This window comes from Parambassis ranga, chromosome 13 (genome assembly GCF_900634625.1).
Source record: "Parambassis ranga chromosome 13, fParRan2.1, whole genome shotgun sequence".
Lineage (NCBI taxonomy): Eukaryota > Metazoa > Chordata > Actinopteri > Ambassidae > Parambassis > Parambassis ranga.
In genome coordinates, this window is record NC_041033.1 from 14,773,996 (window position 1) to 14,789,027 (window position 15,032).

Here is a 15,032-nt window from a genome sequence, read left to right on the forward strand (position 1 = left end):
TAACCTAAGTTATTCATTTTGTTTCTTAGATGTACGGTAACCTAACCACCGGTGGACTCATGGTCAAACATCCATCCACCCCTTTACCCACAATGCATTGCCATAATACATTACTGTAATGTCCTACATCAAAACACATATTATGACATGCTGCTATTATGAGTAAATACTTACTGGCACAAGTTTGTTTTTAAATGAGCACACTTCACACAGAGATTTCATTTTTTTTAAGTGGTGCTGTTAATTATTGAGCACCACTGGGATTAGGGACTACAATCCAATTAGAGCAATACTGATTTCCAATACTCTGATATTATAAAATCCACTTAAGAGTGCAGTACTTTGTTCTAAAGTTTTAACCTACAGTTACAAGCTGGTGATGTGAAAATGATGGACAGCCTCAAGCAAAAAAAAAAAGACTTGCCCAACCTGCCAGTCGTCCTGTCTTCCAGGCACCAGCAGGATGCACTGATAAATCTGCACTGTTGCAGTTTGCTTGATCATAATCTGAAGTTCTTTCGACACTCGCACAGTATCTGTGGGGATATGGTGTAGCATAAATGCCCTGCAGGGAGCTCAGCAGTCATTTCCATTACCCAGTGGGGAAGGCATTTTGCGGTGATAGCCACCCAAACAACTGGTTACATTTGCTAAACACATACAAAGTGTATGCGCAGTATCATCCACAGAATGTACGGTGGTTTGGTATCTATGCCAGCAGAACATCTATTAAATGAAAACAGTTCTCTGAAAACACTTGGAGGGCCTCACAAAGGTGACTGGCAGTGTATCGAGTGCACTTAACAAATCAAACCCCATGACGGTGGGCTGTGTGACTGTTGTTTATGGAGGCGGCTGCCTTGGTATAGCTAGATCTTGAGTGCTTTTATAGTCCCTTTCCTTTTTCGGGTGTTCTGTGCACCCCGTCTTCACACTCGACGTCTGGTTTCTGTACCTATAGGAGCTCTCAGCACTATGGCGGGCAGTAACGCCTCCACTCATTTATATCACTCCTTAGGATGGCTCAAATACTCAGACAGTCAAGTGGAAAGCACAGAGGAGAGGCAGTTATCACATAGAGGCAGAAATTTACAACCTCGTGGGCCTATAGGTTTATGCTTTACTTTCAGTGTAAGCACTCTGCAGTCACGATTCAGCTTTATTTCCAAGGTCAGCAGCATTTTTTCCCTATAAATTCATAATACATTATTTTATTTCATACAGGTTGTGCTAAGAACAGCGTGTCCTCTCTCTGAGTTGTCGTTTGGTTGGATTACCAGATAAGAAAATAGTAAATTAACAGAGTGTGATAGAAAAACTGATTGATGGAGACTGAGGTTAATCACCACTGTCAGACTGATGCTTTGAAGGGATTTATGAACCACTGTCACTTTTATTTTTACTTTCTCTTTGCTAGATATAGGAAAAGACAGAAAATGATCAGCCTCTATGTAGAGATAAACAGGCACAACAGCTCCTAATCCTTAAACATAATTTAGTCCAAGTATGTGAGAACACAGATTACAAGACAAACTTCTCTGCTGTTTTTTTGTTGTTGACAACATCTATAGTATTATACATGGAGCAGCAACACATGAACAAACGAGCTGACAAAGACAAAGGGGGACATGGACGTAAATATACATGGGTAACAAGACACAGGTGAGCACTATAAGGGCGAGGCAGGTCACCACAAGAGGAAGTAAAACAGATAGACACACAGGGGGTAAAGACTTTCAAAATAAAACAAGAAGGTAGCAGGGAACAGTAACACCTGAGAAATAAAACCATGACTCACTTAAACCAGCCAGGAAAAACAGAACCGAAGCCAAGGTGTCAGACAAAAAGAAAGCCGGCTAAAGGAGGGATCATGACACACACACAGCTTTGTAACATGCTGCTGTGTTCCTGGTGTGGCTGTGTCTGACAGAAGCACGATGAGGACATTCGGTGTAGACCCATTTGAAGAATTTTCAGTTTGAAAAGAGACAGCTCATAGTATGAAACAGTCAGCCAACACAATAGGTTGCTTGTCCGTGCAGCAGTTAGTCACCCAGTGTTAGACCCAGTGTTTTTAACATTACATTTCTTAGCAGGTGTACCTGTAACAAAGAAAGAAAGTGTTTCATTAAAATGCCACACCGTTCAGCGAGGGAAAGACAAGAGATCTCACGCTGCATCTGACGCTGTGTGTATTAATGTGTGCCATGGTCCGACCTGAAGCATGAAACATAAATAAATGTGAGCCTGGGCGAGTACCACAAGCAGGGATACCAGCTGTCTGTTGTTTGATGGCACTCTGAGGCGCTGCTGCATACCTGAGTAATGTGCAGGTCCACCTGAGCTCTTCTTAACTGTTTGCTGAGTGTTTCTGTAGAGACTGTTTCAGGTCTGAGGAGACTTGGCTCCAATTTCAGTGTTTCCTGAAAATAAGAATCTTTCTGCTCATCTGATTTATGTAAGCAGAGAATTATCATTATCGGTGTGTGTGTTCTGTGCTCTCAGACTAGTAGTTTCGCCGACACAAATTAGTACTCAGGGATATGTATGGGGAAGCTGTGGCAGTCTGTGATGCTGCTTGTTTGAGTGTTGATGCACAATAAATGCTCAGTGAAGGACTGAGCTAATCCTCACTTGAGCCTCCTCACTCATCCTCCAGTGCAGGTCTAGATGACAGGGTTAAAGGCTCAGCAGTGTTTTGGGGATCTTGGAGCCTCTGGAGGATTTGCTGATGGGGAGATGGCCTCGGCCAAGTCAAAGGCTGAAAGGACAGCTTCACCTGAAGGCCATGTCATTATTGTTCCTGTCAGAGAGACAGCCGAGATGCATATTTTAGCATTTTGCACAGCTTAAAGTGGCTTTACGGGGCGGTAGTACGGCCTAAAGATGACACCACAGAGCAGTTGCTGGGTCTGTGTTTGAGCAGTGTGTGAAATATTTCTCTTAAAGCTACAGGGCTGTGTCTGAGCTGTAAGGTCAGGGAAGAGGTGACAGACCTGTGGGTAATAAGAAAATGACATTTCACAGTGCTGAGAATGAGAATAACATTAAAAGGACCCATATAATACACATTTTACAACACATGTACCCAAACCGAGTCTCTACATAATACCACACAGTTAATTCACCATAACACCATAAAATTCCCTCTCAAAACTGAGTAAGGTGGTAACAAAAACACAGGAGGTGGCCCCTTCTCCTGGAGGATGGAAAGAGACCCCCCCCTTTTTTTAATTACAGTAAATGAACAACATTTTAATTTAACCACAGTTATGCTGGATTACACTTGCTTGAAATAAGTTTAAGTAAACTAACAATCTTCAATTGACTTTTTGATTTGTTTGAATGTGTTCGAGCAGATTTCTGCTTTAGTGCTTTTGAAGTAAGTAGTTGCTGTTTCTCAGGTTTCATATCATCGGTGCTTGAGAGTGAATATTGTGAACAAATGGAAAAGGCTCTAAATCCCACTTCATCCCTGCTCATGCATCAGAAGGTCATGGGAAAAAAAAGACGCCCTCCTTGCTGAGACATTTGTTGTGCTGCAACACCGGTTAACAAAACTCCATTTGGGTCTTTTCACCTGCTGTGACTCTTTAAAGGCCAATTTTTATTTCCCACACTTCTCATCAGCTATTAACCAACAGGAGAAAAGAACAGAGGAAACACATAAACACGTATGATTTGACCTGCGCCTGCGATTAATGGCTTGACCCTGCCTGTCCATCCCACAGTCTGACATTTTCTGTCATTCACAGGTTCATCAAGAAAACACAGCGGCACTCATTGGTGTCTGCAGAATATCGCACAAGAATCTGTTGACAGCTCCGATGAGGAGTTCTTTGATGCCAGAGGTTAGTATTGCATTTTTATTTCCCTACTTTATCTTCATCTGCTAGATTTCCGTATGTCCACTTATTGTATGAGCATTATGAAGTGATCCTTTTCTGTGTGTGTACTTGTTGCCCTGCATAGGTGAAGTCTACACCTTTCTTGTATTAGTGCTAGAAATTATATTTTAATTCATAACTATAAAGGTAGGGTAGGAGATTCATTCTGATGCACTTTTTTGTTAAATTAGTGTAACTAATTTACAGTCTGATAGCAACCAATTAGCTTTAAAAGGAAGAATATTAATCATCTGTGGAAGCTATAAAATGCTAAAAACATCAGCCAATCCTGTGAAGCGCCCCTGCGTGTATAGGTGGCTGGTCACTCTCTTCCTGCTCTGCGCGCACCAGAGAGGTATGTGCATGATGGCCGAAGTCACAGACTGGTTGGGAGGTGTGGCTTCGGGGTGAGCTCCGAGAGAAAGAGGTGTGTGTTTACTTTCAAAATCTGGCTGACTCACTGAGTGTTCAAAATCTCCTACCCTACCTTTAAGCCTCAATATAGTTGAAAAAGTGACTTTTATATTAACAAAAGCAGTCCATAACATACTGTGGATCTGAATGGAGGAGACAAAAAAAAAAGTTTTCTTGAAAATAAAGCTGGAAAAATCCAAGCTAAAAAAAAGAACAACAAAATGGACAACAAAACAGACTTAGGGCAAAGATGAGGAACACGCAGCAGGGAACAAACATGCAGGCGAAACATGCAGAGCAATCAGACAAACTGACCAACAGGGTATACAACACAGCAAGTCTGACAGCGTCCGGGTTTTCTTTCAGTGATCCGGCTCCACAAAGCAAAATCCCTGATGATCAGAGCCCGCTATCACTGAGTTTGGTTATAAACTGTTTGTCAGTCAGGGCTATCTGCCTCGGGATCTGTGCACGTTCACAGTAAAGTCAGCTTCTGACGTGCCATTTTATGCTTTTTCTATAAGAAAACGAAGCGTTTGTGGGTCACAGAGTTTATCCACGAGGAGCAGGTGGTTATCATGGAGAGATATGGAGAATATGTGACTACCATCATGATAAAAAAGCTCACACTTTTTGCTGGTGTCACTGTGCAGCGTTGATACAGTTGATACAGGCCTGCGGAATTGGCTGTTAATGGCGATGGTGTGTTAAAGGAGGTGGTTGGTGAAAAAGCAGCACCTTTTATGGACGTTCAGGCTGAAACTCTAATCATAACCTGCTCTGGACTCCGTAGTTATGCTTGCAACAGGTGAAAAGAGAGCAGCCTTCATGATCCTGCTAATTCTGGCTTTAGGCTTAAAGACCTCACTCACCTGCTAATCTTACACCACAGGAGAGGCACACAGACAAACACATTATATATACATTTTAGATCAACAGTAATGTTACATGCTTATTTTTCCAGGACTGTCACCACATAGGGATACTTAATACATAAATAATAGTAAATAATAATAATAACAAGCACCTTTACTGTCCTCACCAGGGAAAAGAGGACACAGGCAGCTGCAGCTAAATGTGCTGCTCTTCACAGTCAGAGCCGAGCACAAATTTGAAAAACCAAACAGGATTACAGAAAAACAATGAATAACAATGTGTGCTGTGGAGCAAACCGTGAAACTTCAAGTGATTTAATGCACTGGGCGCCATCAGCCAGCTTTGGTTCAGCAATTGCTTGCTAAAAATATTCACTTCAATTTTCTGTATAGACAAAGAAAAGCATCTAACATATAGATACAGTTAAAGTTTAGGCTTCTGTAGTGAAACAATCTTTTACTGTAGCTCATGTTTGAATATCTGTTGTTCTTAATGGTCCACTTTCCTGCTGAAGACTCTCATAAATGCCTTCAGATGTCAGACTGACCAGAAATAGACACACTTGAGAACATGTTGGACTATTAGCCTTTTCACAGTCCCAGAGGGAGTTCATCAGCGAATAAGGAGAATACTCATCCCACCCATTATCCACTCCAAGTGCTTACCCTACAAGAGTCTGACGGTAGCGATAGTCCTCAATTATGTTTCTGTATTATAACATGTTCTTATTTTACATTAAGCTAGTTAATATCCAGTGGAGTGTTCAGAATCTCTGCTGTCAAACAGTCTTTCATATGGCTCCAGTTGATTAGAGGCTGTTAAGAACGGGCTCTGCTCCACATTCGAATAGTGTTAAAGTGCTGTACATAGTCACATATGGAAAAGTGTTCATCCTGCTCTGTGATTCACTCTTGTCTTCCTCATTTCCCCTTAACCCTCCCAGCATCAGCCCCCCCACCTAATTCCTTTTACTTGCATATTCTGTTTGGCAAAAAAATGCACAGCCCTAGAAAGCATGAAATATGTATCCTTATCAGAGCTGCTGCAGAACAGAGCTGTGCAGCTCTAAATGCATTCTGTGGGACTGGTGTCAATGCACCTATCAGCAGCAAGGAATCACCGAGGGGGGTGGGGTGGGGGTGGGGGGGGATAAAATGATAACGTGTGCATGTATGTATGTTAAAGGATGTACCTCAGCAGCCTCACACTCTCTGCAGTGTGAGATTCCTCACACAGCCGTGAAATATCTTCACTGAGTGTGAAGGGAAAGACAAAGAGATAAAAGTAGTGGAGGTGAATGTGGAGAGAATACACAATTATTTTGAAGTTTGTTGTTTGTGGTTATGTTTTTCATGTTAGTTAAAAAAAAAGTTTGACACTGTGGGAATATTTGCTTTCTCCCCATGTAGCCTTATATTTTCTCTGTGTAGACATGAAAAGATATTTTAATGAAGTTTTCTAAATAAAGTCAGTCGTTCCATAAACAGATTAATGATAAACAGAGAAAGTTGTTAATTAGAGGTGCCAAGCAAGGTTAACCAGCTAATGGCTGTAGCTCCATATTTAACCAACAGACATAAATCTGATGTCCATGGACAGCTTTATCATTTTAATCAGGAGGTCTATGGAGTTTGTCTGTTTGAGTCGGCCTCAGCTGGGCCCGGTCCCTTGAGGAACTCCAGTTTTATGCTGCTTGTTTGTTACCATGGTAACCGAGAAAGAAGAAGCTTGTCGCAGAGAGATAAAGTTTTGACGCCTCTATAACTGAACACATCCCAGACTCTGGGGCGAAGGCATAGACTGTTGAAGGCAAAGGTATCACATACTGTATGTAATATTGATTATCTTCTTGAAGAAATTGTTATGTTTTGAGTTGAGATTGCAGGCAACAAAAGGCAACAGTATTTAAAGCCAAAAAATCCCCAAACTCCTAAGAAGCTTAAAGTATTCAAAAAAGGAAAACAAAGAACGGAAACCAAGCAGGAAGGAGGAACACACACACACACACACAGGACTGAAACACAAAGGGAGGAGTAACAAGACACAGGTGAAAATCATTAGGGCGGGGAAAGCAATCACAGTGGAGGGAAATAGAAGTAAAATACACAAGGAAGACAGGACCTTCAAAATACAACAGGAAGAAGAACCAAAACAGGCCAATAAACCAAAACCAGGCAAACACAAATATAATATTACTAGAAAAATTACTAGAAATACAACAGAAAACCAAGGATTATATAATGACGCAAATAAATGTGTGTGTTGGGTTCTCTTTGTCCTCTTTCAGGACTGAAAGTCTGATGTTTTGAGTCATATTTATGCAGAAATATAGAAAATTCTAGATGTTTGAGCAGCACTGTAGATGTGGTGTGGGGATTAGTTGGAAACCTGCTCTGCTGTTTATATGGCTACCATTCATTTGTTATTTCCATCTCTAATTGGCTTATTACTCACTGGCTTGTTCTTTGGAGACCAATCACGTCTCATTTTATCCAAATTAAAGAACATTGTGAGGATTTTGTGGCAGGCCGGTATTTTTGATGTATTAGGCTGTAAAAACCCTGGATTATCCTTTTAAGTGGCATAAAAGCACAGCAGTTCCAACGTACAAAGAAGATTCTTAAGAAGTGAAAGATGAAATACACAAAGCCCGTTTAAATGTATAAAAACATAAACTAACCAAAGAGAGCAGAAGGCATTTGAAGAGTGTTTTTTCCCTTTTGTGGCTGTGACTTTATTTTGCAGACTCAGGGGAGCAGTGTCCTTTAGAGGCAACAGACCAAGTTAGTCCAAACATAAACATGGACTCAGTGTGAAGGATGCCTTCCTTAAAAGGGAAACCAGAACAAGGTCATGAAAGGTTGTTGACTTTAAGACTCACTCTTAGTCTCAGCTGTGTTTTACTGGAGTGGCTGTTTTTATTCCTACAGCCAGGCTGGATATATATTTTTTCTTTAGCCTAAAGTAATTCAAACATTTTATAGAAAATCTGACAGAGAAACTGTAAGAATCGCACTGAGGAGTGAAAGAAATGATTGAGTGGGGAGTTTGTCATATTATAGGTCTACCGCTCACACCATCACAATAAGCTTGGGGGACTTTTATTTATGTGGCTTTGATGAATGCCATCATTCACACTGTAACCCAGCAGACCCAGAAAAAAACATCAAAATATATGAAGACTGTCAGGAGTTTTCTGCTGAAAGATGAACTCACTTTTTTTACTGTTATGTGTATTTTTTAACATTCTTTAAACTCGGCTTGCTCCTGCACTGCCTCAGTATTGATTGTTTTGTGAAAGTTATATCTCGTGTGAGGGCCTCTTGAAAATGAGATGAAGCTTCTTGCTCATCTTTCACATGGTGCTTTTGGGATTCTGAGTGCTCAGAAGTGGCCATATTGTGACACTCTTTACTTGATGTCACTTTTTGAGAGACATCAGTGTAATTGGTCAGCAGCTGCTACAACTTGATCAAAGGCTGAAAGATGAATCTGTCAGAGCAGCCTGAAAGTGTTTGATATTTCTGTTTTATGTCAGTAATCCAGCTGATTGGATTTGTTGCAGGAGTTTTATCCTTGAGGATGTAGACAGTAACATCATGTTGTTGTGTTGGTATTACTTGACACTATGACACATCTGACACGTCTGACACGTTCTCTCTTCTCCTATCAGGCTTTGGCTTCATTTGTAAAGATGGACCATTGTTTATGGTTAAGGTGTTGGGACCACCTGTTATGTTCTTTATCAAGTTTGTACAAATTACAAGAAAATCTCTCATCTGCAACAAGCTTTGCCACCATTTTCTCAGCTACCATGGCAACGGTCTTTTTCATGGATGCAGTTATTTACATAGCCACTAGAGGGCACATTGCTGTCTTTCAGTTTCATGTTTAACACTACAGAACTTATTCTGTGTCTACAAGTTTTAGGAAACATCATTAATGGTCTTGTACTCGTTTCCATGGCAACCTCTGTTTTGATATAGATGGTCAGTGATCCATCACACAGATGTGCGTCATTTCTGACTTGGTCTTGTCTTTTTTTTTTTTTTTTTAAACTGCCTGCTGTCTTTACACTGCTTCTTCTTCATCTTGCAAAAACCACAACTAAGTATTTGAAGGCTGTGATGTTTATCCAGCATTTGAATTAAAGAAGATCAGCCTGGGGATTAAAAAAACAGGTTAAAAAGGGGTGCAGCACAGTGCTGGCACCTGTGTTGTTAATGTCTACTGTAGGTCAGAGAGTCACTTATTATAAATAAGCTGCAGCTAAATAGCACATTAGCTTGAAGATGTAGCTCACCCTTATCTTAAGGATAAAGGAGGTTCAAAATTGTGCTGACAGCCTTTGATGCTACAGAAGAATATAAATCTGAGCTGCACCGGATTTTTCATTCTTCACTGTCCTCCCATTAGATGCTAAGAACACACTTTATTTGATACTAAACACGTTGTTTGATATTACAACAGGCTAAATCTGATCTAAAAGCTGATATGAAATCTGCTGACGTGCATGTTGTTTCTTATTGGAAATGAGTGTGTGTCACCTTCCATCAGCTGATATTGTTGTGTGTCAGCCAGTGTTTGTGTGACATGGTGTGGAGGCAACACAGCTGTTTGCTGGATGGTTTGATGCTGTCATCTCTCAACTCCTTTGACATCTGCACAGCTGCCCCTAGGAAAGCCCCCCCCCCTTCCCCCCGAAACATGCACACACACACACACACACACACCAGTTTGTCACTTGGTTGCAGGCTTCTCTTCTTGCTGGCCTGCAGTGATGATGAAAACAGAAGCGTAACACAAGCTGCTGTCAGCGGGGGGGGGGGTTCAAACTGACATGCACACAACCTAAAAAGATACAAGCGATAGATATTGAGTGGCTCCATGACCGAACCACCTCAAGACTCACCTCCACTGTGGAGCACAATGTGTTCATTTTCCACTCGTGGCGGGGTACATCTCCAGTTTATCTACAATCCAGACCCAGAAGCTCTGAAATGAAAGAAAGGAGATAAGACGGCATTTGAAGCTCAAATCAAAGAAGAAGAGTGAAATCCAGAACGCTGTTCTCTTAGGAAAAGGTTACATTTTCTGTTTTATTTAGAGTGAATACTTTTCTTTGAGTCTTTGCTAAATCTGCGTGCGGAAACACACAAGAACATCAAAACATATGCTCTGAATAAATGCATGTATTTATTACAAAAAAAAGAGTTCTTTTACTGAATAATTTGTGCATGTCTGAATATTGCACAGCCTTCTTCATATCTTGTTCACATTTTATGTCTTTACTTCGCCCGTGGCATCATGTTTGCTGAAGAAGCTCTGCGGGACGGAGGACTGTTGTATATTTGTTTAGCTGAGACACTGAGCTTCCTTCCTGAGAGCTCTGGCTTTGGTTTTTGTTGTAGATAAGTTTCAGTGGAAAACAATATGAAAAATCTAATGTAATCTAATGCGTGACAAATTATGCTCCTTTGATTTAGTTGTAAGTCTGTCAATGGCATTTTAGTCTGCACCTCTTGGTTCTTAAAATTAAGCTGAGTGGTATTTGTCTGATGATGCCTATCTAATTCCCCACAGTTTTATTCTTCACATATAAAAATAATGGAGAAACGTTGCGTTTTGTTATCATCATTCCCTTGATAATAGAATAAACTCAGGTGTTAAGATTATCCGTGGTGTTAAATGGAGTGAAGAATCTGTAGCACAGGATGTTCTATGCCATGCCGTCTCATAAACATATATCCGCATAGGTGTAATGGATTTCTCACTGAAGTGTTCCACTTCTTTCATGGCTCTTCCTGCCACCGCTGACGAGCAGCAGCAGGGGGGCTTTTGCTTTCATTTCCTCTTTTTTACTCCGTTTGAAGAATCTTGATAAATTCAGCTGCTTTACCCTCACCTGTAGGATTTAAAAAGGAACATGATCACCTCTGCTTCACCCTCAGTGTTCTGCTGGTATCTCCCATTCTCTTAAGACACACATGCACAAAAACATGCAATGCAAACCTAAAGCTGTCAATTCAATTAGAACAATTCAATTGTTATTGACGTTATTGACGCATCTCCTCTCATGGTATATAAATTAGCACTGTGCCGGACACAGAGGAATTTCAAAGCCACTCACCCATCATTTAACTGTAAAGCACTGAAACTAGGATTTTGTGCTCAGTGGAGAAAAGTCCAGTATTTATTTTATTTTTTCAGGACTGAAAGTGCCCCCCGGCCACAGAGCTGAATGCCAACTCAATTTCCACATTGTTTATTGATGAGAGCTGCTGACAAATTTGCTGTCTACTAATCCAGATTTATTTGATGACATGAATTTAAATAATTGTTAACTGTAGTAATAGTTGAACTGACAGGCCGAGCCTGAAAGGATATTTATTTGTGTTAGCTGCTCCCTCCGTTTAAAGCAATAATGAATTGCCAACAGAGGTAAACTGTATTTGTATGCAAGCACAGAACCTATATATATTTAATCAGGGGCTGACACCTTGTTATGTTGTGTACATTTTGAAAAATGACACCTACCTGTCACTTCAAGTGACCGTTAATGATGCAACACGTTAACCCTTAATTCAACTAAAATGAGACTACATTTTATAACAACTCACCCAAATTGTTCTGGGTTTGGGCAATTTTATCACTGCCTCATGTGGACATTTGAGGAACTGCAGCTTAGCCAGTAATTCTACCTCATTTGCTCCATTTATGTCAGCAGATGTGTTTATATGTTTTTGCTCATGTACCATTTTAATTTCCATTTTTTGTTAATCTCCAGTGCTAATGTTATCTGGCATGTGTGGCTGATTACAGTGTTTTATCTCTCCAGCACAAAAGAAACAAAGTCACATGGGATGTGGCTGTAGGAGATAAGAGTTTGTTAGGGAAGATTAAGAGCCTGTCCTCCCACTCCTTCTTATATACACCAGCAAACATACAGTTTTGAACATCTACGCCATGATCCCCTCCTCACAGAATGTCTTTTAACACTCCAAGAGGCTGAATACCAGATAAAGAGTCTTTTACTAAAAATATCCTCAGGCGTTTACTTCTAAAAGTAAAGCCGGTCCTCACAGAGATGGTAACGCAGCAGCACAGAGACGCCCTCACACATATCTCATTTCCCCTAGCTTTTGTTTGCCTGAGCTGTTAGTGACAGAATGACAGTGTGTTCATCAGCGTCTGTGAGGTAATCCATTGCAGCACCTCGCTGTTTTTTTTTTATCATCCATCATCCTACATTTGTACAACATGTACACAACTGATGAACTTTCGTGTCTTTATTTATCTTCCTAAAGATCAGCTGCGCTCTCTTTTCACCACTGAAGCTACTTTCTTGCTTCTTTTGTTGTAAATATTCAAAGGGTTATAAGCAGATGTGGATAAAATATTGCGGGCTGCTATACCTCAGACCTAAGAGCAATTTATTAAGTCCTGGATATCAAGTTGAGAATATAAAATGATTAATAAAACAAGCCAGTTGTGAATTTTCTTGTTTTTGTAGAGCACATAAAATTCCTCTTCCCGCCAGAAGCCCCAGCAGGTGGTTATTTCACTGATTACTTCTTTCTCTCTGGTTGAAGGTGGGCTGATCAGTGAAATCAGGTGCAGCTGCACTTGGTTCAGATGAGACTGTTGTTGCACAGCAGCAGTAATCTGTCACACAAACAGACTCAGAATACAGTAAGCTTGTTTTGGGAGCCACAGAGGAGGCTGATAAGTCAATATAAATGGGATTTTTAGATGAAACGAGAAGACTGCAAATATAAAGATGAATACAATGTGCTCTAAATCTTTATAAGCTCCATAAGACATACCTCATACATATTATACAGGTTTTTGTAATTAAATAGTTGAATACACTCTGTAAGCTAAACTGCATTGCATTTTACATTGCATTCAAATTCACAGTCATAAAACTGCAAATATTTTTATTCAGTTGTTCCATGTTTTCATTGTCATGATCCACTTTTTGTGTTCATTGACAGAGGGTTTCGCTCTGGTATCCGTCCATGTAGATGGACTTTTTTGAAAACTAAATCACACAGACAGAGCAGACAAATATTCAACTGCTGCACAGCACAAGAAGCACAGACTCAGCTACCCGCATTTACCTTTCTCTAAAATATAACAGACATGATGTAAATATTGACCCCTTCCTCGGCTGGTTCAACAACCAAACCAGCACTCAGCTGGAAAAACTGCAAGAGCGCACAGATTAGATAATTAGCTGTTTATCTGACAAAAAGGCTGAATCAAATTCATCTAGCTCAAACTCTTCACTACTCACCAATATTTGACACATAGAGTAAATTTGGATCAAGATACTAAGGACATGGATTGGAATTATAGCCAAATATACATGGACTGAATGCTGCTAAGTACTGGAAGAACTGTGGTAGATGAGCGTTGTGCTGTAGAGTAGTTGAGTGGTTGTCCTTACAATAGTTGGAAAAAACAGAAACCTGTTTGACATCTGTCGGTCTGGCTAACTTCAAGCCATCGGATCTCTTTGTCATTAACGAATGATGCTGATCAGTGAAGTGAACGTTGCATCTCACTTGACAAAGTAACAGTATCAGAATCAATGCATCTTGCCAGGCTGCTGACTATCAGTCTGATTGGTAGAAATGTGATGCAACATTCATTCACCTGTCAAGTGGTTGTTCAAGGTGCCCATCCTATTCTGTGTTTCAAACACAGAAGTTCAAGTTTGAGTAAAACTCATATCTGTTTATTGTGAAGATATTTCTCAGATCAGCCTGCTGCTGCTTCTTGAGTATAAGCCAACATATCATCAAACTGGCTATGATTCATCTTCTGGGGTTCATTCATGTCTTTACAAAAGATTTTTTAGTGTGGACCAAAGTTTCTAAACCCACACTGTTAATACAGCTACCGATACAAGCATGTGTGTTGTATGTAAGCTGTGAGCATCAGTATGAATACTGCTTAAGAATCAAATGAGGGCTGCTTATCTTTTTTATATCCAATTACATATTTATTGTATGCTTGTGAGCTTCACTTGTGTTGTTTCAATACCATCCATCTTCAGCTGCCTACTTACCTGACTCATCCTGTTTATGGCATTTTACAGGATAATCCCCTAAGCAATCTCATTTTCACAGTGCGTCATCGAAAGTCAAACAGGCCTAAAATAATGCTCAGAGTAATATATGTATTTTTTTTTTGTAATTCCACCATTGCAACAATGATGAGATGAAGAAAGTGAGAACTGCTATTTTAATATTGGAGTGCATTGTAGGGGTCAAATGAGGGCGTTTCCTCATCGTTTAACAATCACACCACCTCTTCCTCTCTCTTCCACTCTGACACTGACGCACTATGAGCTGACAAGTTGAGGGATGTTTCTAAATCTCTGTTTTTTTTTTTTTCCTCCCTCGGGCCTTCAAATCTCACACTTCTATTTCTCTCTCTGCTTGTTCTGATCAGATTTTGCAGAAGGGAGTGTGTAGTAGACTTATTTGGCTTTGGATATGCACCTTACCCACGCTGGTCTAGTAGTTTTTTTTTTCAGTTCAAACTCATTACGCATCGCAGAGGAGCATCTGTTTCAGCTGCAGGTATTACTGCTCAGCTATCCCTTCAGGAGATTATTCAGTAACCTGCATTTTTAGGAGTTGGTGTAAAGCCCGTTTTGCATTCTCCTCCTGTTCAAACACAGCCTTTCTTTCATGCAGCAGTGCTTTGTTCAGATCAAATATGTATCTCTGTATCGCCCCTTTCCATTTTCTTTGAGCATGTCTGTGTATGCTTTAATCTGTGTGTGTGTGTGAGTGTTACATCCCTGCATGGTTGTATTCAGCTCAGTACCGTGTGGCAGAT

The 15,032-nt window shown here is 40.4% G+C and overlaps 1 protein-coding gene across 4 annotated transcripts in view; it reads left to right on the forward strand.

Moving 5' to 3' along the window:
* pitpnm3 (PITPNM family member 3) overlaps positions 1–15,032 on the forward strand; it is a 69,126-nt gene that overhangs the window by 9,351 nt on the left and 44,743 nt on the right. For all 4 annotated transcript variants that reach the window (XM_028420511.1, XM_028420513.1, XM_028420512.1 and 1 more), the window contains exon 2: positions 3,756–3,851. In XM_028420511.1, coding sequence (XP_028276312.1) covers positions 3,756–3,851 — 96 coding nt within the window. The remainder of the gene's footprint in view (positions 1–3,755; positions 3,852–15,032) is intronic.